The sequence below is a fragment of the Piliocolobus tephrosceles genome, chromosome 4 (assembly GCF_002776525.5).
Source record: "Piliocolobus tephrosceles isolate RC106 chromosome 4, ASM277652v3, whole genome shotgun sequence".
Taxonomy (NCBI): Eukaryota; Metazoa; Chordata; class Mammalia; order Primates; family Cercopithecidae; genus Piliocolobus; species Piliocolobus tephrosceles.
This window is the reverse complement of record NC_045437.1, coordinates 74,920,742-74,946,008: the sequence shown is the minus strand read 5'-3', so window position 1 is coordinate 74,946,008 and position 25,267 is coordinate 74,920,742. Positions and strand designations below refer to the sequence as shown.

The following is a 25,267-nucleotide window of genomic DNA, read 5'->3' as shown; positions in this document are numbered from 1 at the left end:
CCAAGTAGCTGGGACTACAGGCGCCTGCCACCACACCCGGCTAATTTTTTGTGTTTTTAGTAGAGACGGGGTTTCACCATGTTAGCCAGGATGGTCTCGATCTCCTGACCTCGTGATCTGCCTGCCTTGGCCTCCCGAAGTGCTGGGATTACAGGCATGAGCCACCATGCCCAGCCAGATGTTTGTCTTTCTGTGCCTGGTTTATTTCACTTAACAAGATCTTCAGTTCCACCCATGTTGTTGCAAATGAGTGGATCGCATTCTTTTTTGTGACTGAATAGTACTCCATTGTGTATTTGCCTGACATTTTCTTTATCCATCAGTCTATTGGTAGAGACTTAGGTTGCTTCCAAATCTTAGCTATTGTAAACAGTGCTGCAGTGAATATAGGAGTGCAGATGTCTCTTTGCTATACTGATTTTCTTTCTTTTGGGTTGTACTCAGCAGTGGGATTGCTGGGTCATATGGTAGCTCAATTACTAGTTTCTTTTTGAGGAACCTCTAAACTGTTTTCCATAGTGGTTGTACTAATTTATATTCCCACCAACAGTGTACAGGGGTTCCTTTTTCTCCACATCCTCAGCAGCATTTGTTGTTGCCTGTCTTTTGGATATAAGCCATTTTAACTGGGGTGAGATGATAACTCATTATAGATGATAACTCATTATAGTTTAGATTTGCATTTCTTTGATGAGCAGTGATGTTCAGCATCTCTTCATATGCCTGTTTGCCAATTGCATGTCTTCTTTTGAGTAACATCTTTTCAGATCTTTTGCTCCCTTTTTGTCATTTGATCAAATCTTACCCGTTTTTAGATTATTAGACTTTTTCCTATAGAATTGTTTGAGCTCCTTATATATTCTGGTTTTAAATCTCTTGTGAGATGGATAGTTTGCAAATATTTTCTCTCATTGTATGAGTTGTCTCTTCACTTTGTTGATTGTGTCCTTTGCTGTGCAGAAGTGTTTTAACTTGATGTGATCCAATTTGTCCGTTTGTGCTTTGGTTGCCTGTGCTTGTGGGGTATTACTCAAGAAATCTTTGCCCAGACCAATGTCCTGGAGATTTTCCCCAATGTTTTCTTGTAGTAGATTCATAGTTTGAGGTCTTAGATTTAAGTCTTTAATACATTTTGATTTTATATTTGTATATCGTGAGAGACAGGATCTAATTTTGTTTTTCTGCATATGGATATCCAGTTTTCCTAGCACCGTTTATTAAAGAGACTGTCTTTTCCTCAGTGTATGTTCTTGGCACCTTTCTCAGTTCTCTGTAGGTGTGTGGATTTGTTTCTGGGTTCTCTGTTCTGTTCCATTCGTCTGTTTGTCTGTTTTTTTTTTTTTTTTCCGCCAGTACTTGCTGTTTGGTTACTATAGTTTTGTAGTGTAATGAAGTCAGGTAATGTGATTCCTCCAGTTTTGTTCTTTTTGCTTAGTATAGCTTTGGCTATTCTCGGTCTTTTGTGGTTCTATATAAATGTAAGATTTCTTTTTCTGTTTCTGTGAAGAATGTCGTTGGTATTTTGATAGGCATTACATTGAATCTGTAGATTGTTTTGGGTAGTAGGGACATTTTAACAATATTGAGTCTTCCAAGCCATGAACATAGAATATTTTTCCATTTTTTGATGTCCTTTTCAGTTTCGGTGTTTTATAGTTTTCACTATAGAGATAGTTCATTTCTTTGGTTAATTCCTGGGTATTTAATTTTGTGTGTGGCTATTGTTAATGGGATTACTTTTAAAATTTCTATTTCTTCTTGTTCACTGTTGGCATATAGAAATGTTCCTGATTTTGGTATGTTTATTTTGTATCCTGCAACTTTACTGAATTTGTTTATCAGTTCTAATAGTTTTGTGGTAGAGTCTTTAGGTTTTTCCCATTATAAGATTATATCATCTGCAAACAAGGATAATTTAATTTCTTCCTTTCCAGTTGGAGACCCTTTATATCTTTCTCTTTTCTGATTGCTCTAGCTAGGACTTCCAGTGGTATGTTGAATAACAGTGGTGACAGTGGGCAACCTTGTCATGTTCCAGAGCTTATAGGAAAGACTTTCAGTGTTTTCCCATTCAGTATGATACTAGCTGTGGGTTTGTCATATATGGCTTTTATTATGTTGAAGTATATTCCTTCTATTCCCAGTTTTTTGAGGGTTTTTATCATAAAAGGATGTTGAATTTTATCAAATGGTTCTTCAGCATCAATTGAAATGATCATATCGTTTTTATTGCTCATTTTGTTGATAGGATGTATCACATTGATTGATTTGTGTATGTTGAACCAGCCTTGGCATCCCAGGGATAAATCCCATTTGGTCATGATGAGTGATCTGTCTGATACATTGTTGAATTCAGTTTTCTAGCATTTTGTTGAGGATTTTTGCATCAATATTCATTAGAGATATTGGTGTGTCATTTTCTTTTTCCTTGATGTGTCTTTCTCTGGTTTTGGTATCAAGGTAATACTGGCCTTGTAGAATGAGTTTGGAAGTATTCCCTCCTCTATTTTTCAGAACAGTTTGAGTAGGATTTATATTAATTCTTCTTTAAATGTTTGGTAGAATTCAACAGTTAAGCTATAGGGTCCTGGGCCTTTTTTTAGTGGGAGACTTTTTATTACAGGTTTGATCTCGTGATTTGATATCGGTCTGTTCAAGTTTTGGATTTCTTCCCGATTCAGTCTTGGTAGTTTGTATGTATCTAGGAATTTGTCCATTTCTTCTAGGTTTTTCAATTTACTGGCATATATAGTTGCTCATAGCAGCCACTGATGATCCTTTGAATTTCTGTTGCATCAGTTGTAATATCTCCTTTTTCATTTCTGATTTTATTTGGATTTTTCTGTTTTTTTTCTTAGTCTGGCTAATGGTTTGTCAATTTTATTTAACTTTTCAAAAAAACCTTTTTGTTTCATTGATCTTTTGTATTTTTTCATTTCAGTTTCATTTATTTCTTCTCTGATCACTATTATTTCTTTTCTTCTACTAATTTTGTGTTTGGTTCACTCTTGCTTTTCTAGTTCCTTAAGATGCATCGTTAGATTGTTCTTTTGAAGTTTTTCTTCTTTTTTGATGTAGGCACTTATAGCTATGAACTTCCCCCTTAGATTTTTCAATTTCTTTCTTAATTACTTCATTGACCCACTGGTCATTCAGGCGCATATTGTTTAATTTCCATGTATTTGTATAGTTTCCAAAATTCCTTTTGTTATTAGTTTCTAGTTATATTCTATTGTGATCAGAGAAGATGCATATTATTTCAATTTTTTGAATGCTTTAAGGCTTGTTTTGTGACCTAACATATGGTCCATCCTTGAGAAAGATTTATGTGTTGAGGAAAAGAATGTATATTTTGCAGCTCTTGGATAAAATGTTCTGTAAATATCTGTTAGATTCATTTTTGTCTATAGTGCAGATTAAGTCTGGTGTTTCTTGATTTTCTGTTTGGAAGATCTGTCTAATGCTGAAAGTGGGGTGTTGAAGTCTCTAACTGTTATTGCATTCGGGCCTGTCTCTCTCTTTAGCTCTAATCATATTCACTTTATATATCTGGGTGCTCCAGTGGAGGGTATCTATATATTTAAAATTGTTATATCCTCTTGCTGAATTGACTCCTTTATCATACAGTGACCTTCTTTGTCTCTTCTTATAGTTTTTGTCTTGAAGTCTATTTTGTTTGGTGTTAGTATAGCAACTCCTGCTCCTTTTTCATTTCCATTGGGATGGAATGTCATTTTCCATACCTTTGTTTTCAGCTGATACATGTTTTTATGGGTAAAGTGTGGTTTTTTTTTTTGTGGGCAACAAATCAGCGAGGTTTTTTTTCATCCATTCGGCCACTCTGTGTTTTTCTGATTGGAGAGTTTAGTCCATTTATGTTAAATGTTATTTGATAATTAAGGACTTAGTCCTGCTATTTTGTTATTTGTTTCCTATTTTATGGTTTTCTCTTCCTTCTTTCTTTCCTTCCTGTCTTCTTCTAGTGAAGGGATTTTCTCTGGTAGTATGATTTAGTTTTTTGTTTTTTACTTTTTCTTTATATCTTGTATGTTTTTTGGTTTGAGGTTACCAGAGGCTTGCAAATACTATCTTATAATCCATTATTTTAACCTGATAGTAATTTAACACTATTTGCATAAACAAACAAGCAAAAAGAAAACTCATACAAACTCTTGTGCTTTAATTTTGTCTCCTCACTTTTTAACCTTTTGTTGTTTCTGTTTATATCTTATTGTACCATGTCCTGAAAACTTGCAGTTACCATTTTTGATTGGTTCATCTTTTAGTTTTTGTACTCAGGATAAGAATAGTTTATACATCACAGTTACAGTTTTATAATATTCTTTGTTTTTCTTTGTACTTACTATTACCAGTAAGTTTTGTACCTTCAGGTGATTATTGCTCATTAATGTCATTTTCTTTCTGATTGAAGTATTCTCTTTAGCATTTCTTGTAGGATAGGCCTGGCATTGATGAAATCCCTGAGCTTTTGTTTGGGAAAGTTTATTTCTTCTTCGTGTTTGAAGCATATTTTCACTGGATATACTATTCTTAGGTGAAAGTTATTTTTCTTCAGCACTTTTAAATATGTTAGGAAACCTTACATGTTTCCACTGAAAAGTCTGCTGCTACACATATTGGCGCTCCCTTGTATGTTACTTGTTCTTTTTCTCTTGCTGCTTTTAGGATCCTTTCTTTATCCTTGACCTTTAGGAGTCTGATTATTAAATGTCCCGAGGTAGGCTTCTTTAAGTTAAATCTGCTGGATGTTCTATAACCTTCTTGTACTTGAATGTTGATATATTTCTCTAGGTTTGGAAAGTTCTCTGATATTATCCCTTTGGATAAACTTTCTACCCCCATCGATTTGTTTACCTTCTCTTTAATGCCAATAACTCTTAGATTTGCCCTTTTGAGGCTGTTTTCTAGATCTTGTAGGCATGATTCATTCTTTTTTGTTCTTTTTTCTTTTGTCTCCTCTGATTGTGTATTTTCAAAGAGCCTGTCTTCAAGCTCATGAATTCTTTCTTCTGCTTATCAATTCTGCTGGTAAGAGACTCTGATGCATTCTTCAGTATATCAACTGCATTTTTCAACTCTAGAATTTCTGATTCTTTTTAACTGTTTCAATCTGTTTGTTAAATTTATCTGATAGAATTCTTAATTCCTTCTCTATGTTATCTTGAATTTCTTTGAGTTTTCTCAAGACAGCTATTTTGAATTCTCTATCTGAAAGGTCACATATTTCTCTTTTTCCAGAATTGGTCCCTGGTGCCTTATTTAGTTTGATTGGTGAGGTCGTATTTTCCTGGATGGTCTTGATGTTTATAGATGTTCATCAGTTTTTGGGCATTGGAGAGTTAGGTATTTATTGTAGTCATCACAGCCTGGGCTTGTTTATGCTTATCTTTCTTGGGAAGGCTTTCTAGTATTCACAGGGACTTGGGCCCCAAGCCCAATAGTGCTGTGGTTTTTGTAGCCTCATAGAGGTTGTTGCTAGTAGATGTTCTTTGGTGTCTGGACATTGAAGAGTTAGCTATTTATTGTAGTCTTCACCCCCCTTGGCATATTTTTAGCCATCCTTCTTGGGAAATCTTTCCAGATGTTTGAAAGAACATGGGTATTATAATCTAAGCTGTATTTGCTTTAGGGGGCACCCCAAGCCCAGTAACACTGTGGTTCTTGCAGACTCATAGAGGTGCTGCCTTGATGGTCTTAGGAACAGATCTAGGATAATTTTCTGGGTTACCAGGCAGAGACTCTTGTCTCTTTCCTTACTTTGTTCCAAACATACAGAGCCTCTCCTCTGTTTTGAGCTAGATAAAGCTGAGGATGGTGACACAAGCACCCCTATGGCCACCAGTACTATATGCTGGGTCATACCCGAAGCCAGCACAACACTGGGTCTTGCATAAGGCCTGCTGTAACCGCTTCTTGGCTATTACCATGTTTGCTCAAGGCCCTGGGGCTCCACAGTCAGCAGGTAGCAAAGCCAAATAGGCCTGTGTCCTTCCCTTAAGGGTGGCGAGGTTCCCCAGGCCCCAGATGAGTCAAGAAATTCTGTCTGGGAGCCCTGGGAGTCAGGGACTAGAGTCAGAAACCTTGGAAGTCTACCTAGTGTTCTGTTGTATTGTAGCCGAGCTGGCATTCAAACCACAAGGTGCAATCCTTCCCATTCTTCCCTCCCGTTTCCAAAGGCAGAGGAGCCTCAACCTGTAGCCACCACCACCTCAGGCCACAAAGAGTACTGCCAGAGTACCCCCATAGTCCTTTAAGGCCCAAGGTCTCTTAAGTCAGCATTCACAAAAAGCTATCGGGGGTACCCTGGCAGTACTTTTCATGAATGCTGCTTGGCCTGCGACTCACCCTTCAGGGCAGTGGGCTCCCCTCTGGCCCAGGACATGTCCAGAAATGCTGTCCAAGAGCCAAGTTCTAGAATTGAGGACGCTAAGAACCCACTTGGTGCTCTACCTTGCTGTGGCTGTACTGGTATCTAGGGTGTAAGACAAAGCCCCCTTTACTTTCCCCTCTGCTGTTCTCAAGCAGGAGTTTTGCCCCATATCCACCACAGCTGGGAATGTGCTGAGTCTCACCGGAAGCCAACAAGTCTCAGTGGTTCACCCAAGGCCCTCAATGTAGTACCTGGGTATTGCTGCTGGTTATTCAGGGCCCAAGGGCTCTTCAGTTAGCAGATGATGAATGCTGCCACGCCTCGGCCCTTTCCTTCAAGGCAGCATGTTCCCTTCTGGACCAGGGTGTGTCTAGGAATGTTGTCTGGGAGTAGTTAGGTCCTGGAATGGGGGCCTCATGGCTCTGTCTGGTGCCCTATCCTGCTGTGGCTGAGCTGGTATCCAAGATGCAAGACAAAATCCTCCCCAGTCTTCCCTCTCCTCTTGTTAAGTGGAAGGGAGGGGTCTCTTTTGGAGCCACCAGCTGTGCAACCTGGGATTAGGAGAGAGGTAATGTCAGCACTCCCTTGGCTGCCCCAGGTGTTGTTGTCTCAGTATGTTGCATGCTCCCTCAGTCCACTGTCTCTAGGCCTAATTCAGCCGTAGGACTTGCCAAACAGTTGCAGTCCTTACGGCCTAGACTGTCTTTCAGGTTTACTTGGAGACACACAATGCTGTAGCCCTCGGTGGCGAGGTTTTCCAGAGACTCAAGTTCAGACCTCTGGGATTTCTTTCTGGCTAGGGCTGGTTTAAATGCTCCACCGGTGGGTGGGCATCAGCTGAGTTTGGTCTGGTTTTCCTTTCTGCTTTAACAGGACAGCACAGAGTTCAATGCCTCACAATTGCAGTATTCTCCCTTCCCCAGTGCCCAGAGATACCCTCCATACCATGCACTGCTGCTGGAAGAGGAGCCTCACCACTCTGAGGAAAAGGGTGGCGTTGGTGATTCAGGACTGTTTCTTTTCATCTCTTCTTTGCCTCTTTCAGTGATATGAAGTTCAGACCAAGTCCTGTGAGTGCTCGCCTGATTTTTGTTCTTATGAAGGTGATTTTTTCTGTGTAGATAGTTGTTAACTTTTTTGTCCTTGTGGGGACGATTGGTGGAGCTTTCTATTGCACCATCTTGCTCTGCCTCTGAGATTGCTTTTTCCCTTTCTCTTTTAAAGAATCTGTTTTAACTGTCTGGATATGTAGATGTTTTTAATATTCTGAAGAAAAAGAAAATTTATTCAAGATGTGGTCTGTGTTTGTTTTTTCTTTACTGATATGCTACTAATGAGCCCTTTGATTCTAAAATTTTACATCTGTTTTACTTAGAGAATATTTGTCTGCTATTTATTTTCTCCTTTTTCTGTCAGTCTGCCAGTTCTCTCTTGGCCTTCCTATTATGTGTACATTATATTTCTTGGGTCCATCCTCTGTGTCTGCCTCTGCCTTCTCCCCTGTCAGATTGACCTCTCTAACCTTTCCTGTCATTTTTAGGATATGTTTTTGAGCTAGCATTTTAAGTCAGTTTAGAATTTTTGACATTATCCTTTCTTTTCTCATTATATTTTAAAATTTGGTAATTATGTCTTTATCTGAAAGTTTTCTTTGCTATTCCAAAGTCATTCTTTTTTCAAAAAATGCCACGTCCCTTCAAATCTCACTAGGAATGTGAATTAGACATATTTCCCGTGATTTTTCTCTTTATATCCGACTTTTTCCCCAGATAATTTATTCATACTTCTCCAGTAGATCCTCTTCTTTTGAACTGTGGAATGTTTTTATATGCCCTGTTATTGTTTTCCCCCTTAAGTCATCCTCAGAAAGCATTAGAGTTATCTATCTTTATTTTTTCTGAATTTCTATTTGAAATTGGTTCTGTTATAGACTCTAAATTCATAGGATCAATAATTTCAGGCTCCATTGTGAGATGAAGAGAGTAGTATTCATATTAATAAATTAAGTATTAGAAGACAAAGTGTCTGTTTAGAATAGAATGGGACAAACAGATAGCTCAGGGTAAGGAGCCTGAGAGCACCCTTCCTTCTGTCTTTAATCGGTACGTCTTCATTATGTTCTTCACTGTTTTTCTGTTTTTTCCTTTATTTTTCTCTTTTGGTTTTAAGTATTCTTTGGTAATAGGTACTATATTCTGCTGTTTGGTATGTTGCCCTCAGGGTACTTCCCTGAAGATTATTAGAAAGACCAATATATTGGAGCCAAGGGCCTGTCTGATACTTAAGTAGTAGGTAAAATTAGGTCCACTTTTGATTAAGTAGTAAATTCATCCACTTATTTCTTAGGTTGTAACTAGATTGGTAGATGATTGTTTCCTAAAATGTTATCTTATGTGAACCATACCCCTGCAGAAATTTGTTGAAATTTCCGTTATGTGGCTAGTGCTTTATCTGAAATAGAAAATATCCTGGATTGATGCAATAGCAGAATGGTGATAACAGAAGAAAAAGCCAGAAGTTGAAGACAGATCATTAGAAATTATTCAGTTTGTGGCCAGACACGGTGGCTCATGCCTGTAATCCCAACACTTCAGGAGGCTGAGGATTGCTTGAGTCAAGGAGTTCCAAGACCAGCCTGGGCAACAAAGTGAGACCCTGTCTCTACAGAAATACCAAAAAATTAGCCAGGTATGGTGGAGGGTGCCTGTGGTGTCAGCTACACAGGAAGCTGAAGCAGAAACACCACTTGCGCCCAAGAGGTTAAGGCTGCAGTAAGCCAGCATGGCACCATTGCAGTCTAGCCTGTGCGACACAGCAAGACTCTGTCTCAAAAAAAAAAAAAAAAAAAAAAAAAATCATTCTGAAGAACAGAGATTGAAAAGAAATGAACAGAGCCTTGGAGTTTTGTTGGTTCATTCCAAAGGTCTAACATCTGCATCATTAGAACACCAGAAGGAGAGGAGAAAGAGATTGGAGTGGGAAAAATATTTGAAGAAATAATGGTGGAAAACTTCCGAAATTTGATGAAGGATACAATTTTTATTTTTATTTTTGAAACAGAGTCTCTCTCTCGGCTCACTGCAACCTCTGGCTCCGGGGTTCAAGCTTCTGCTTTAGTCTTCTGAGTAGCTGGGATTACAGGCACCTTCCCCGCCCACCACGCCCAGCTAATTTTTGTTCTTTTAGTGGAAACGAGATTTTGCCATGTTGGTCAGGCTGGTCTCGAACTCCTGACCTCAGATGATCTGCCCTCCTCAGCATCCCAAAGTGCTGGAATTACAGACGTGAGCCACTGTGCCCGGCCAAGATACAAATTTATAGATGAAAGAAGCTCAGTGAATGCCAGTTAGGAGAAACTGAAAGAAAACCATACATAAACACAGTAATTAAACGGTTGAAAACTAAAAATAAAGTCTTAAAAGTAGCTGGAAAAAATGATACATACAGGGCAACAATAATTTGAACAAGTGCAGATTTCTCATCAGAAATCATGGCAGCCAGAAGACAGTGGAACAACATGTTTCAAGTACTGAAAGAAAACTGTTAACCTAGAACTCTATATCCATTGAAAATATCCTTCAAGAATGAAGATAAAATAGAGACCAAGAGTATCCATTTCTAACATGTTTGCTTTAATGAAATGTTAATGGATGTTCTGTAGGCTGAAGGGAAATAATACCAGATGGATATTTAGGGGGACCAATCAAAATGATAAATACATATAAAGGACTAATTTTATTCCTAAGTTATCCCACTATCTGAGAGGTTTTTTATATGGGTATAAATATAATATATATGATGGCTAAACATAAAAGCTAGTGGGGAGGTGGAAGTAAAAGGGCATATGTGGTTGCAGTGTCTCTGCATTTTTCCTTGTGTGTTTTTTTTTTTTTTTTTTTGGTGGGGGGATGGAGTCTTGCTCTGTTGCCCAGGCTGGAGCGCAGTGGCATGATCTCGGCTCATTGCAACCTCCGCCTCCTGGATTCAAGTGATTCTTCTGCCTCAGCCTCCCAAGTAGCTGGGACTACTACAGGTGCGCACCACCACACCTGGCTAATTTTTGTATTTTTAGTAGAGATGGGGTTTCACCATATTGGCCAGGCTGGTCTCGGACTCCTGACCTCGTGATCTGCCTGCCTCAGCCTCCCAAAGTGCTGGGATTACAGGCATGAGCCACTGTGCCCTACCAGTTTCTGCATTTTTCTTGACCTAGTACAGTGTTAACTCTAAGAAGACTGTGTAAGGTTTGCTATATCTATATCTATGTATTTATATGTCTGTTTATCTACCTATGTATCTGATAATCCGGTAAGTTAAAGATATGCTGTTTGAGCACAAAGGAGATTCATTTAAACTGCTATTGCTATAGATTACACCTATGACGCATTTTTATGAGGAACCAGTAAATTATATAAAAAGATATAGTCAGAAAGTTAATGTCAAATAGGAAATACTAAAAATTTTCTAAGGAAAAGAGGAAAGAGCAAGTAGGAGAACAGAAAACACAGGGAATAAACAGAAAACAGATATTAAAATGGTAGACCTGAATCTAACCATGTTAATAATTCTATTACATGTCAGTGGTCTGATATTACCAATTAAAAGAGATCTTCATATTGGATAAAAATATGAAGATATAACTGTGATTTTTGTGAGAAACCCACTTTTAATATAATGATATAAGTTATAAGGAAGGAAAAATGCATACCATACAAACACTAGCCAAAAAAAGCTGAAATGAATCTATTAATATCAGAGAGGTAAACTTTTGAACAAATAGTATGATTAGGGTAAAGAACATAACAATAAGAGTCATTTTCCTAAAAAGATATAATAATCTTAAATGTGTCTAACAACAGAGCTTCAAAAATGGAGTTGAAAAAAAACCTGTTAGAACTGAAAAGAAAGATGGACAAATTCACAATTATAGTTAGAGATGTAAGTGCTTTTCTCTTAAAAATCAGTAGAATAGGGAGATAGAAAACCAATAAGGAAATTTAAGACTAGAATAATTTCAACTTATATGACCTAATTGACATTTATAGAGCACTCTACCCAACAGTAGCGAAATATACATTCTTTTTATGTGCTAGATAGACTACATTTTGGGCAATAAAACACAATCTTAACAAACTTTAAAGAATTAAAAGTATGCAAAGTATGTTATCTGACCATATAGAATTAAACTAAACACAGTCATTGGAAGAGATGAAAACATTTTTTAAATATTTGAAAATTAGAAATGATGAAATGATTCATGAGTCCAAGTAAAAGTAAAAGTCACAAGGAAATTAGGGTGAAATTGAAAAACCACATATCAAAGTTTGGAGGATTTAGGTAAAACAGTACTTACAAGGAAATTTATAGTAATAAAAGCTTATGTTTGAAAAGAAATATTTCCAATCAGTGCTCTGAGCATTACCTTAACATAGCAGAAATAGAAGAGCAAATTAAACTCAAATTGAAACTAAAGAAAGAAATAATAAGGTAGAGTAGAAATCAATGAAATTGAGTAGAGAAAAACAGTAGAGTAAAATCAGTGAAATGAAAAACTAGTCCTTGGAAAAGATTGATAAAATTGATAAATCTGTAGACAGAGTGACCAAGAAAAAATAGAGGACAAATTATCAATATCAGAAATGCAAGACTCTGTTGACATTTAAGGGACAATTAGGGAATATTTCAGGCATCATTAGCCCCATAAATTTGACTACTTTGTCGAAATGAGCAAAGTCCTTGAAAGATAAGCTATGACGTTTACTCCAGAAGAACTAGATTATCTGAATAGTCCTATATCTAATAAAGTAATTGAATTTTTCATTAAAAAGATTTCAACAGGGAACATTCAGTTCTACATAAGCTCTTCCAGAATATAGAATATGAGAAAATACTTTTAAATTCAATTTATGAGTTCAGTGCTATCCTGGTCTGAAAACTAGACAAAGACATTATGAAAAAATTAAGTTATGTCCATCTCCCTCATCAACATAGAGGATTGGATGGAGAGTAAATCAATCAAATTTCCCAAAATACAGTGCTGTTAGGCTATACCCATTGTAAGTGAAACATTGATGTTGGGGCTGAGGCCACCAAAGGTTGAAGAATGAAAAACAAGTAAAAGTCAAATGTGTGAAGTTAGAGAACAGGTATCAGAAACTAATCACTCTTTTAATTAGATGCCTGCAACCACTGAATGTTCTTTGGGGGACTCTGGAATTCCATCTCTACCTTGGGTAGAAGCTATCTAAGAGCTTAGCAGAGGGCATGATTAGAACCTGGGAGAGTTTAGAGCTACAAATGACCTTGTGTTATCCTCAACTTTGCCCAGCTGCTCCCTAAACATGACTTTCACCTTTTACCTGGAAACTTGTCTTCCTTTCTCACCTTTTATCTAGAGAGTCACCTTCAAAGGGCAGAATCGCTGGTACTGCAGCTTTTTCAAATATCAGGAACTTCAACCAAATAAAATAAAAAGACATACTTTCCTCTGCTTTCCACCTATGAACCTTACTTTTCCCGCAGGGCCCAAATGTGACTCCCCTCAATTCCTATGCTCCTTGTTCTGGGTAAAAGAGTACAAGGGGACCAGGAACAGGGTTTTTACCTGAAGCAGAAGGGAGAGAGGATGGGAGAAGTATGGTATCTGAGTGGATAAGGAGGAATACTGAGAAGGACTGAGCTTCAAGGAGTCTTAGAGCTTCTTTGCTGAGCTTCAAGGAGTCTTAAAGCTTCTTTGCTGGTTTCTTCCTTTCTCCATGTTGGGAAGAGGGCTTGTGGGAAAAGGGCTTGTGGGGTGCCTGTATAAACTGGCCATAAAAATATGGGACAATAAGTTGTGGAAAACCACAAGAGGCCTCTGAGGAGGAAAGTCTCCTAATTGCCATCATGTTCCCATGCTCAGAGTGAGACCCGCTTTCTTATCTGTAAACACTGTGTTCAAGGAGAAAGACACTCCTTTGAAACACTGGAATGTGAACAGACTTGTAGGCTCCTAGTTAAGCCCGCTCCCACTAGCTACTCTCCCATAAGTTAAAGATACGCTATTTGAGCACAGAGGAGGTTCATTTAAACCGCTATTGCTATAGATTACACCTGTGACGTATTGCCTCCCTTTCACTGTTTCTCCCTGAACGTCTGCTTCTCAGATCTAAGTGACTGTACTCAATAAATAGTGTGGAGACCAGAGCTCTGAGTCTTCTGCAGCCTCCAAAAGTACAACTGGCCCCCTGGCTCCCCCCCTTTACTCTTTACTTGTCTCTTCTCAATCCTTTGTCACCACCGAACTTCAGGTACCCTATGGGTGGTGTTGAGACTGGTTCCCAACACTCCACAATTTCTACATTTTTTTTTTTTGAGACAGAGTCTCGCTCTGTCACCAGGCTGGAATGCAGTGGCGCGATCTTCGCTCACTATAACCTTTGCCTCCTGGGTTCAAGCGATTCTTGTGCCTCAACCTCCTGAGTAGCTGGGATTACAGGCACGTACCATCACACCCAGCTAATTTTTGTATTTTTAGTAGAGATGGGGTTTCACCATGTTGGCCAGGATGGTCTCCATCTCCTGACCTTGTGATCTGCCCACCTTGGCCTCCCAAAGTGCTGGGATGACAGGTGTGAGCCACCATGCTTGGCCACAATTTCTACTTTTAGGATTGTACTATGTCTTGTCCCTCAGTCTACTTCCCTGTCTGTCTGTCCTTCTGTAGTGATCTCATCCCTTTCCAAATGCATATTGCTAACCAGTGCTGTCTCTTGTATTCTGTAGCCTTTATTCCCATATATTCAGCTGGCTTCTCAGCATATCTGAAACCAAACTCTGGATTGCTCATCTCCCCAAATACCTGCTTCTTCCCTAGTCTTTCTCATCATGGTAAATAGCAATTCCATTTCTCCTGTTAGTTATTTGTAGGCCTTCTTCTTTTTTTGAGACGGAGTCTCATTCTGTTGTGCAGGCTGGAGTGCAGTGGCGTGATCTCGGCTCACTGCAACCTCTGGCTCCCAGGTTCAAGTGATTCTCCTGCCTCAGCCTCCCAAGTAACTGGGATTACAGGTGTCTGCCACCATGCCCCGCTAATGTTGTGTTTGCGTGTGTATGTGTGTGTTTTTAGTAGAAACGGGATTTCAGCATGTTGGCTAGGCCGGTCACAAACTCCTGGCCTCACGTAATCTGCCCGCCTCGGCCTCCCAAAGTGCCGGGATTACAGGCAGTTGTTCTTCTTAATTCATGTCCCTTCTTTCTTATATCATATATAATCTATTTTCAGAATAAATCCCAAATCTAGCCCATTCTCACTATGGTCACTGTCTTTCCTCTGTATAATTGCAGTAGCCTTCTGTTTTCCATGCTATCATATCTTCTGGTCTGTTTTTCACATCGCAGCCAGAAAGATCCTTTTAAAATTTGAGTCATTGCTAAATATTTAATGATGTCTTTCCTCTGCTCACAACTCTCCATTGGTCTCTGGCTTCACTCATTGTAAAAGCCAATTCGTTTTACAGTGGCTTATACATTTCTGACCTTATCTCTCACCATTCTTCCCCTCACTTACTCCAGTCTGACTCTCCTGGCCTTCTATTTCTGGCACATGCCATGCCTAAACTATTGTTTCCCTAGCTAGTCACATGGGTCCCCTCCTCTCTTCCTTTGCATCCCTGCCTAAAGGAAGGCCTCTTCTGACCACCTTATATAAAAGAGCAACTCCCACCTCCACCTCAGCACTTCTCATCCCCCAATACTGCTTCATTTTTCTCCACAGTAGTCTGTTGCAACCTCACTATTATTGTTTATTGACCTTTGCCCCATTAGAATGTAACCACCACATGGGCAAGGACTTTGTGTTGATTATGGTTGGATCCCTAAGACCTAGGATAGTCCCTGCTAGAAAGTATCCTCTCAGCAAATACTTGTTGAGTGAATTTGATTGTGGTGTTTTTTTCCTTCCTCATATTTGAATAATATTCTGCATAATAAAGTTAGATAGTCATGGAGTAGGATACCATAGGACAGGATGTCTGACTTTAGGTAATCATTGAATGAATGAATGAATGAATTAATGGCAGGGGTCCTACAGAACATTTAATCCCTCTCTTTTCTTATTTCAAAGATGAGAAAATGGAGAGAGGTGTACAAATCATAGAAAGATGTCTTAGCTTCAGTATTTTGTAAACCCTCCAAAATGCTCAGCAGGTTTCACAAAATACTCAAATCAAAAGAATGTCACAGGTAAGGAAATAGAATATAAAAAGACTAGCTTGTATTCAAGAATATTTTAAGGCTATCATATAGGAAGGCCATATAAGAAATCGCTAATGGGGATTATAATGCTAAAAATATCACATAATATTTATATAACATGTGTTGTAAATTAATAAAGCCAATACCTTTTTAAAGGTAGTTTGTTAGATATGGTGTGTAATTCATAAGGAATCCCTTTCCCCCAAATTGCTCTATAGTTTGAATTTTATTTTGTGGTTACCAAAGTCTGGACTTTTAAAAGACATAAAGTTATAATCTGAGAATGAGAAAGACAAAATGGGAATACAGATAGATATAAAACTAAAATAAATAGAAATGTAAGATAGTGCACAGGAAATTCCAAATAGTAAGTGTAGATTAAAATATTCTAGAGGAGGCTGCACATGGTGGCTCATGTCTGTGATTCCAGCACTTTGGGAGGCTGAGGGGAGTGGATCACTTGAGGTCAGGAGTTCAAGGCCATCCTGGTCAACGTGGCAAAACCCCATCTCTACTAAAAATACGAAAATTAGCCAGTGGTGGCATCAGGTGCCTGTAATCCCAGCTACTCGGAAAACTGAGGCAGGAGAATCGCTTGAATTCAGGAGGCGGAGGTTGCAGTGAGCCAAGATTGTGCCACTGCATTCCAGCCTGGGCGACAGGGTGAGATTCTGTCTTTAAAAAAAAAAAAATTCTGAAAGAAATTAGGATTGGATGACACAGTGGGCCAGGTGTCAGGAGATGGCTCTAGCAAGGGAGAAGGAGTAGAATTTGATGATGCTTTAGCTAGAAGGGTAGAACTTAGAAAGCTGGGGCCATGATCTGAGCAGAGGCATAGTGGGGCAGCCAGAGAATGTTCTAGTAGTGAGTAAGGTCAGTTTAATAGGGTCTTAGGTCAGAGAGCTTAAGAAGGGATGTTAGTGTACATTGTGAGAATATATGAATATTACATAAAATCGTTTGGACTCTAGACAATCAGAAGCTTTTGAAATCTTTTAGGGGGGCTGACATGTACAAAGTAGTGTTTTAAGCATATTAAACTGTCAGTGGTGTACATTATGGATAGAAAGAGGAGACTGAAAAGTTCTCTGTGAGGTGATACTGACCTGTGTTAGGATAATAGCAGTGGAAGGGATTAACATGAGTGTCGTGAGAAGTATTAGCAGGACCTAGTTACTGTGTAGAAGTGAGAAGAGACCAGGGTAATTCTGTGGTTTTTAGTGTCTAGGAGAAATGTGGAAATAGGAAATTCTCTCATGAATGTCATTTTATCATGAAGGATGAGTTTGGCTTTAGACATAGCAAACTCTATGGGATGAGAGCCAGCTAATGATGTCTAGTTAGAGATATAGAACTCAGGCTGGATTAGGGCTACAGTTTTGGGGAATTTACACTCACATATAGAGGTGAGAGTTCTAATGGTGAATGAAATCTTAGGAGTTTCAGAGATTGTAGAACAGTGTAGGCTGAAAAGATGGTGGTGCACAGAACTTTAGTGGGCAGAGGAAGAATGTTTTGTGAAGGAAACTTTGAAAAGCAATGGTTGCAGAAGTAGGGTAACCTATGAAAAGAAAGCCAAGGGTCACATAAGTAGTTGATTCAAAGTAACATTCATCCCTCCCTCAACTCCCCCATTGCAAATGCAGTACATCTTTAATGTCAGATCCTGGAAAATAGACAATAGCAAAAATATTTTTAAAAAGCTCTTACCCAGCCTGGGCAACATAGTGGTACCCTGTCTCTACAAAAAAAATTTGAAAATTAGCCAGGCATGGTGACACATGCCTGTAACCTCAGCTACTCAGATGGCTGAGGAGGGGGATCACTTGAACCTGGAAGGTTGAGGCTGCAGTGAGCTGTGATTGAGCCACTGCACTCCAGCCTGGGTGACAGAGTAGGATCTGTCTAAAAAAATAAAAAATAAAAAAAATTACTTACAACCCAGTTAGCCAGAGAAAACTATTAAAATATTTAAATATATATCTTAAATTACTAAATATTTCTTCTTTGTTGTGTCTGTGTATTTGTGTATTTATATTGCTATACAAGAGAGTGTTTATTATTTGCTGTAAATAGTTGAGGTAAGATCATTAAAAAAGAGTTCAGCTGTTAATTATATAGCTTATTTGTTGACATAATGTTCTAAATATTTAATATATATAGAATTTCCCATATTGTCTGTTTTGTATACTCTTCAGATGATTGCAAAAGGGAAAAATGCATCTGAACTGTTTCCTGCTGTTGTGAAGAATGTGGCCAGTAAAAATATTGAGGTACTGTTTTGATCTATAATTTTTATGATTCCTTTTGTTTTCATGGGACCATACACTTTTCATGTAGTGTAATGCAACATAAGGTACTTGAGTATCACTAGATTTTTGTTATGATTAAAATGTCCTTAATTTTAAATGTAGGTAAGATCGAATACAAAGTAGACACAATCCTAGCTTTGGATTTTTGGTAGAGAATATGAAAAGCAAAACAGATTGATTCACCTGACTGAGCAATGGTAAGTTGTTGAGTTTTCACCTGTTCCTAGAGGCCCGTTTAGTTTAAATTTTGTTCCAGGGACTTAATTTTAAGATAGCATATGTCCAGTGAAAAAGACCTGGTCGGGTATATCCAGACCTTGATGATTTGGGGCTTTTTGGGATTTCTAGGACTGAACCCAACAATATTTCCCAAATTTCTTAGACTACTCATGACATGTACTAAGCACTCAGTACATATATGTGGGTTTATTGAATGAACATGTCCCAGTAAAATGCTATTTTCTGTAAGCTAGACTGATATAGTCTAGTATTAAGATTACATGCTCCTCTCCACCCTGGTTAATTGATAAATTAATTGAAAAAGCCTGGTTAATTGATAAATTTTTCTCAGTTTAAAGCTTTAAAGCTTTTCCCTCACCATGAAATTAAAAATGTGTTACTGCTGCTATTTGTTTGCCATTTTATTGGCAGATGACGAAGCTCATTAACAAATAACAGAAACATTCTAATCCAGGGAACATGGTTATGGTGACAGAGAGAGAAAGTGCACAAACATTCTTGCACGGGCAAGTGTGAGAGTGGAAGGAGGATGGGTGTGTGATTTCAGAGGGTTCGCTAGTTTTGTAGTTACGATTTTATTTTCTGTGCACAGTATGGTCATTTTTTGCTAGTGAAGTTGTTTCTCTTTTGTGTGATGATTTTAAATATTAAAAGTATTCTTGCCAGCAAAACCAACCAGAGAAAAAGAGAGAAAACATTTTGGAGCTAATGTTTTTTAAATATTACTTAACTAAATGTGATTGATAGTGTTGGTGAGAGAGGGATTTTAAATCTCCCAATCATGATTTTGATTTTTTTTTGCTTTTTTATTGAGACAGGGTCTCACTTTGTCACCTAGGCTGGAGTGCAGTGGTGTGATCTTGGCTCACTACAGCCTCGACCTCCTGGGCTCAAGCGACCCTCACACCTCAGCCCCTCAAGTAGCTGGGACTACAGGCGTGTACAACCATGCTTGGCTAGATTTTTATTTTTATTTTTTGTAGAGACAGAGTTTTGCCATGTGGCCTACGCTGGTCTCTAACTCCTGAGCTCAAGCAATTCACCTGCGTCAGCCTTCCAAAGTGCTAGGATTACAGGCGTGACCAGCCGTGCCTGGCCTTTTTTTTTTTTTTTTTTTGAGGCGGGGTTCCTCTCTTATCTCCCAGGCTGGAATGCAGTGGCATGGTCGTGGCTTACTATAGCCTTGACCTCTTGGGTTTTAGGTGATCCTCCTTCCTCAGCCTCCCAAGTAACTGGGACTACCGGTGCATGCCACCACATCCAGCTAATTTTCATGTTTTTAGCAGAGACAGGGCTTCACCATGTTGCCCAGGCTGGTTTCAAACTCCCAGGCTCAAGCAGTCTGCCAACCTTGGCCTCCCAAAGTGCTAGGAGTACAGGCATGAGCCATCGCTCCTGGGCTGATTCTGGAATGTTTTATTTTTCCCCTTAATTTAGTATTTTTTGCTTATTTTTAAAAGTACTCCTATTAGGCATAACTCTTTTTGGGTTTTCCTGATGAATTGACCTTTTTATTATAAAATAAATCCTTTATTTTTGTTAATATGTTTTGTCTTAAAGCATATTTGATTTGTTTTTAGTATTGCCACTCCAACCTTCTCGTTTCTTTTTATTGTTTATCATTTTTATTCATTTGCTTTCAGCTTGTCTGCCTATACCTAGTGTGCATCTGTTGTTGACAGCATATAGTTGTAGCTTTCCCTACATCCTGTGTGTCAATCTCTGCCTTTTAATTGGAGTGTCTGTTTTGCTAATGCTTAATTTAATTATTGATCTACTTAGATTTGAGTCTACTAGTTTTCTTTTCTCTTTGTCTCTTTTATTTTTTTCTTCTATTCTTCCTATTCCTTTTTTGGGTTAACTAGAAACATTTTAAAATTTCATTTTAAACTTGCATTTCTTGGCATATATGACAGTGGTCCCATATGATTGTAACACTGTATTTTTACTGTGCTTTTTCTATGTTTAGATACCAACTACCTACCACTGTGTTATAGTTATCTACAGTATTGAGTACAGTAACATGCTGTACAGATTTGTAGCCTAGGAGCAATAGGCCATATCAGTAGTCCCCAACCTTTTGGCACCAGGGACCAGTATTGTGGAAGACAATTTTTCCCTGGACCCTGGGTGGGTAGGATGGCTTCAGGATGGATCAAAAGCATTACATTTATTGTGCACTTTATTTCTATTATTACATTGTAAGATATAATGAAATAATTATATAACTCACCATAATATAGAATCAGTGGGAGCCCTGAGCTTGTTTTCTTACAACTAGATTGTCCCATCAGGGGTGTGATAGGAAACAGTGACAGATCATCAGACATTAGATTCTCATAAGGAGCACGCAGCCTAGATCCCTCTTGTGTGCAGTTTACAGTAGGGTTCGCAATCCTATGAGAATCTAATGCTGCTGTTGATCTGACAGCAGGCAGAGCTCAGGGGGTAATGCAAGCAATGAGGAGCAGCTGTAAATACAGATGAAGCTTTGCTTGCTTGCTGACTGCTCACCACCTGCTGTGTGGCCTGGTTCCAACCCCTGGGCTATATCATATATCCTATGTGTGTAGACCCCTGGTCTTTATCATATATCCTAGGTGTGTAGTAGGCTATACCATGTAGGTTTGTGTAAGTGCACTCTGTGGTGTTTGCACAACAATGAAATTGTCCAATGACGCATTTTTCAGAACATTGTTAAGCAATGCATCACTGGATTGTAGAATTTTAAGGATAGGTATTTTAAACCTACTTTTTTTTGGAAACAGGGTCTCGCTCTGTTGCCCAGGTTGGAGTGCAGTGGCATGATCTTGGCTCACTACAACCTCTGCCTCCCTGGTTCAAGCGATTCTCCTGCCTCAGCCTCCGGAGCAGCTGGGATTACAGGCTTGTGTCACCATGTCCGTGTAATTTATTTTTTGTATTTTTAGTAGAGCCAGGATTTTGTCATGTTGCCCAGGCTGGTCTGGAACTCCTGAGCTCAAATGATTTGCCCACCTTGGCCTCCCAAAGTGCTGGGATTACAGGTGTGAGCCACTACGTTCAGGCTAAACCTACTTTTAAAAACGATTTCATGTTTTAAAGTATGCTTCTTGCTATTTTTTTTGGGACTGTAGTGGCATGAACACAACACACTATAGCCTTCACTTCCTGGGCTCAAGTGATCCTCCTGACTCAGCCTTCTGAGTAGCTGGGACCACAGGTGTGTGCCACTACTCCTGGCTCATTTAAAAAATATTTTATAGAGATGACGTCTCCATGTTGCCCAGGCTGGTGTTGAACTCTTGGGCTCAGGTGATCCTCCTGCCTTGGCCTCCCAAAGTGCTGGGATTATAGGCGTGAGCCACTGTACCCAACCCTTAATTTTTTTCATTAGATAGGAAGTGCATTCTATATTTCAGATAGATGAATTTTTCTATCAAAATGAAATAGTTGTTATAAACTCAATTACACTAAATGGGATAAACCAAAATCAAAACACTTGTATTCTTGTGGCCAGTTTATGAATTAAATTAATACTGGATTTAAATGACTTGATAAACCATACTTTCTTTCTAGAACACCAATTAATGGAAAAAATCTGTGTAGATTGTAGATTTCTTGAGTAAAATCAATTTTACTTATGATTAATTTAGTAGATACTTATTAAACATCATGTGCCTGTTGCCATATATAATTCTGAATTGATAATTTTAAACTACTCTCCCTTTGATAACCTTATGGCCATGCTATCTGAGCTTCTACTTTGATATGTTTATTAGTTTTATGGCCTGTGGCATAAGAAAGTCCAAATATCTGGAAAAAATCAACATTTAACTTAGAAAAATTATGAGGCATAGGTGAAGCTTGTCTTAGTGTTATCAAGAATAGAGTCTCTCAGTAGCAATAGGAATAATTGCTAATATTAAAAAAACCTCTCTGACCTAGGTTATTAGTGCCTTACATAGATCCACTCATTTTATCCTCACAAATAACCTTGTGGGGCTGGTTCTGTCATTACTTGTATTTTATGTATGAGGACAAGATGGTAGAGAGGTTAAATTAGCTGATCAAGGTCACACAGCCAGCATGTGGCAGTCAGAATCCAAAGCTAGGCTGCTTGGCTTCAGAACCCATCTTAGCCCATTCAGCGCCATCTTTCCTGTTTGATGATTCCTTCCTCTTTTTTCTTTCTTAATATCATTGACTCCTTATCAGCGTCTGGTATTAGCCATCCTTTGGGAGGTACCTGGTATTGGAAATTTTTTTTTTTTTATATGTTTTAGTTATGGGTAGAAATGACCAAGTCCTTAGAAATTGGTGGTAAATTAGCTAGTTCCCTCAGGACTTCTAGTTCTTGTTGTAAACAGAAAATTCCATACTAATTATTGTTCCTTCAGAACTATTTTACTATTCAAATAGTTATCAGTAGGAGAACTTTTCCATTTGTTCATATTTTCCCTTTACAATTAGATTCTGGTATGCTGCCTAATGTTCTGTTACAAAAATGTCAATGTAAACATAATTATTGGTCTATTTGTTTTGGATTTCTTTCCTTCTTTAAATACCTTGTTTATTTTATTTTTTTGAAACATGCTTAAGCCTTTAATGTTTTGGGAAAATTGACATAAATTTCTTAAAACTTATGTTCAGAAATTGAATGTTTCATTCCTCTCAAGTGCAAAATTTCATTTTTACAAGTACATGCTACTTTAGACACACAGGTGAGCTGTACGTCATCTACCTTTAAATGTCAAATGATACCAAAAGTGACCTAGTAAGCAATCAGTGGTTATAGTACAAAAGTAATCAAAGGTTTAGTCAATAACTCATGAAGTTTGATGTACTAGTATTGATAAGTTAATTAAACAGATTTGTCTATGTTCTTCCAGCCTACTGGGGCTCTGCTATGATTAGCTTTACAGCAAGGAGTGTTATAACATTGAATGAAAGTAACCGATCAGAGAATGATGTAGTCACGGAGTTTTAACTACTCCCATTTCTGGTCACAGAATGGTTTCAGGGAAGGTAGGCTTTCTTTGCACACCTGCAGCCTGTCAGTGCACAGGCCTCTTGTGGTCAATATTGATTGATTCTTATAACAGAAGTAGAACAAATTTAGTGTTTTGCAACCTTCTGTGATTTAATATTGTTATGCTTTTTGCCATAACAGTCACAGAAATCCTTCTCCAATAGTGAGTAATTATAGCAATGCCTGCTAGCTCAGCTGTGGTTCTGAATGTTTCAGTGTTGCCAATATAAACTCCGTGATATATTCTAGAGTTCATAATCCAGTTTTAAAAGCTGGCTGTACTTGGTGAATAAAGGTATTGCTGAGAAATAAATTGTAAGGGGATGAGGGAGAACTGGGCCCATTCTTTCTCAAAACTTTCCAGAGAACTGTAGAGTGAGATCTGAATATAATTAGTAAAGAGAAAGAGTATTTTAAAAGAAAATTTTAAAAAACCAAACCAGCTGTGTTGGCGTGCACCTAGAGTCCCAATTACCAGGGAGGCTGAGGCAGGAGGATCTCTTGAGCCCAGGAGTTTGAGGCCAGCCTGGGCAACAGAGTGAGACCCTATCTCTCTTTAAACACACACCCATACCGCCACCCCCACCCACTGACAAACACACACACACCCCTCCCCACACACCCACATACACCGAAAAAACAACCAAACTAAAAAGTTAAAGGCTTTGGAGGGAGTCTTTCCAATGCCTGTTGTTTTCCTCATAGTATGTTGGTGTCTTTCTATACTTTATTGTTCAGTGAATTATACCCATTGGTGTGGGAAGTTAGATCCTAGATATAATACTCTAATGTCTTAATTTTTTTCAGTCTACAGTTGATCTGGAATGTGATCCACCTGATAAATACTGATCTTTTACTGTATGCCAAACAATGTGATAGGTCCTTGCAATATGCAGGTGAATAAGGAATGGTTGTTGTACTAAATAGTCTCATGTTCACTCCCAGGGAGATGGGAGAAATTACTTAGTTAAATACATATTATGTGTTGATTTGATATATTAAAACTGTTGGTAATCAATCAACTGCTGATATATTGATATATATTTGATATATTGACTACTGTTAATCAGTTAACCACGTGTTAATTGCTTTCTACCATTGCTGTATTCTTAGGAACTTTAAATCTAGTTGAGGAAAAAGTCATTTATCCTTCTATCCTCAAATAGAGAAGTGCTTCTAAAACTGTGATCTAAGAATTTTAAAAACTTATATTTACACTTAAATATAATTTGAAACATTATAGTTTGAATCATTTGGTTTCTATCTTATAAACTAGTATCATCTGTTTTTGGAACCAATTTTTTGTATTCTTGTGTAACATCACTTGGTTCCAAGTGATCATTTAAAGGAACAGTATTTCACAAATATGTGTATTTTGGGTTTGAAAAATTCTGAAGGTTGAGAAGCACTAATTTAAACCAGGAAAGTGTAAAGAGTCTAATTGTGAATATAGATGGAAAAGTACATTGATAATAGAGATGGGGATCTATGGAATGAAGTCATTACCGCCTTTTACTACAGTTGTAAATTTCTTGTTAGATTTTTTATAATAATACTGCAATGATAACGTTTTCAAATGAGAAGATGTGCAATTGGGGTTAAAAAAACAGTGATTTAAAGCATTCTTCTTTTATAAATGTATATATTATAAATAAAATATGATTTTTTTCCTGCCTTAAAAGGTAAGAGCCTGTATTAAGGACATTTTATTCTTAAATGGTTTAATTTATACTAGGTTTTCAGATGCTCTTGGGGGAAGAGTTGTCTCCTCTTTTGTTGGGGTACCTTAATAGAAATACCTGAGGACTGCCGTCATAGGCCACAACATGTAGTAGTTAGGAACATGCCCGTTTGCATCCTGATTCTGCCACTTGCTAGCTCTGTGACTTTGGGCAAGTTATATAAACCTCTGAGCCTTACTTTCCTCATCTTTGAGAGGGGAATAATTGTACCTAGGATAGGTATGATAATTAAATGAGTAATGTAATGTAGATGTAGGGCCTCACATTTAAATTCTGGCTGGAAAGTTACAGCAGATTGAGGTGAAGAACAAAAGCTGTCACAGTTTTCCTTTCATAT

The 25,267-nt window shown here is 38.1% G+C and overlaps 1 protein-coding gene across 5 annotated transcripts in view; it reads left to right on the top strand.

Moving 5' to 3' along the window:
• The window catches only part of AP3B1 (adaptor related protein complex 3 subunit beta 1), a 314,641-nt gene that overhangs the window by 47,507 nt on the left and 241,867 nt on the right, over positions 1–25,267 (top strand). For all 5 annotated transcript variants that reach the window (XM_023214919.1, XM_023214920.1, XM_023214922.2 and 2 more), the window contains exon 3: positions 17,824–17,898. In XM_023214919.1, coding sequence (XP_023070687.1) covers positions 17,824–17,898 — 75 coding nt within the window. The remainder of the gene's footprint in view (positions 1–17,823; positions 17,899–25,267) is intronic.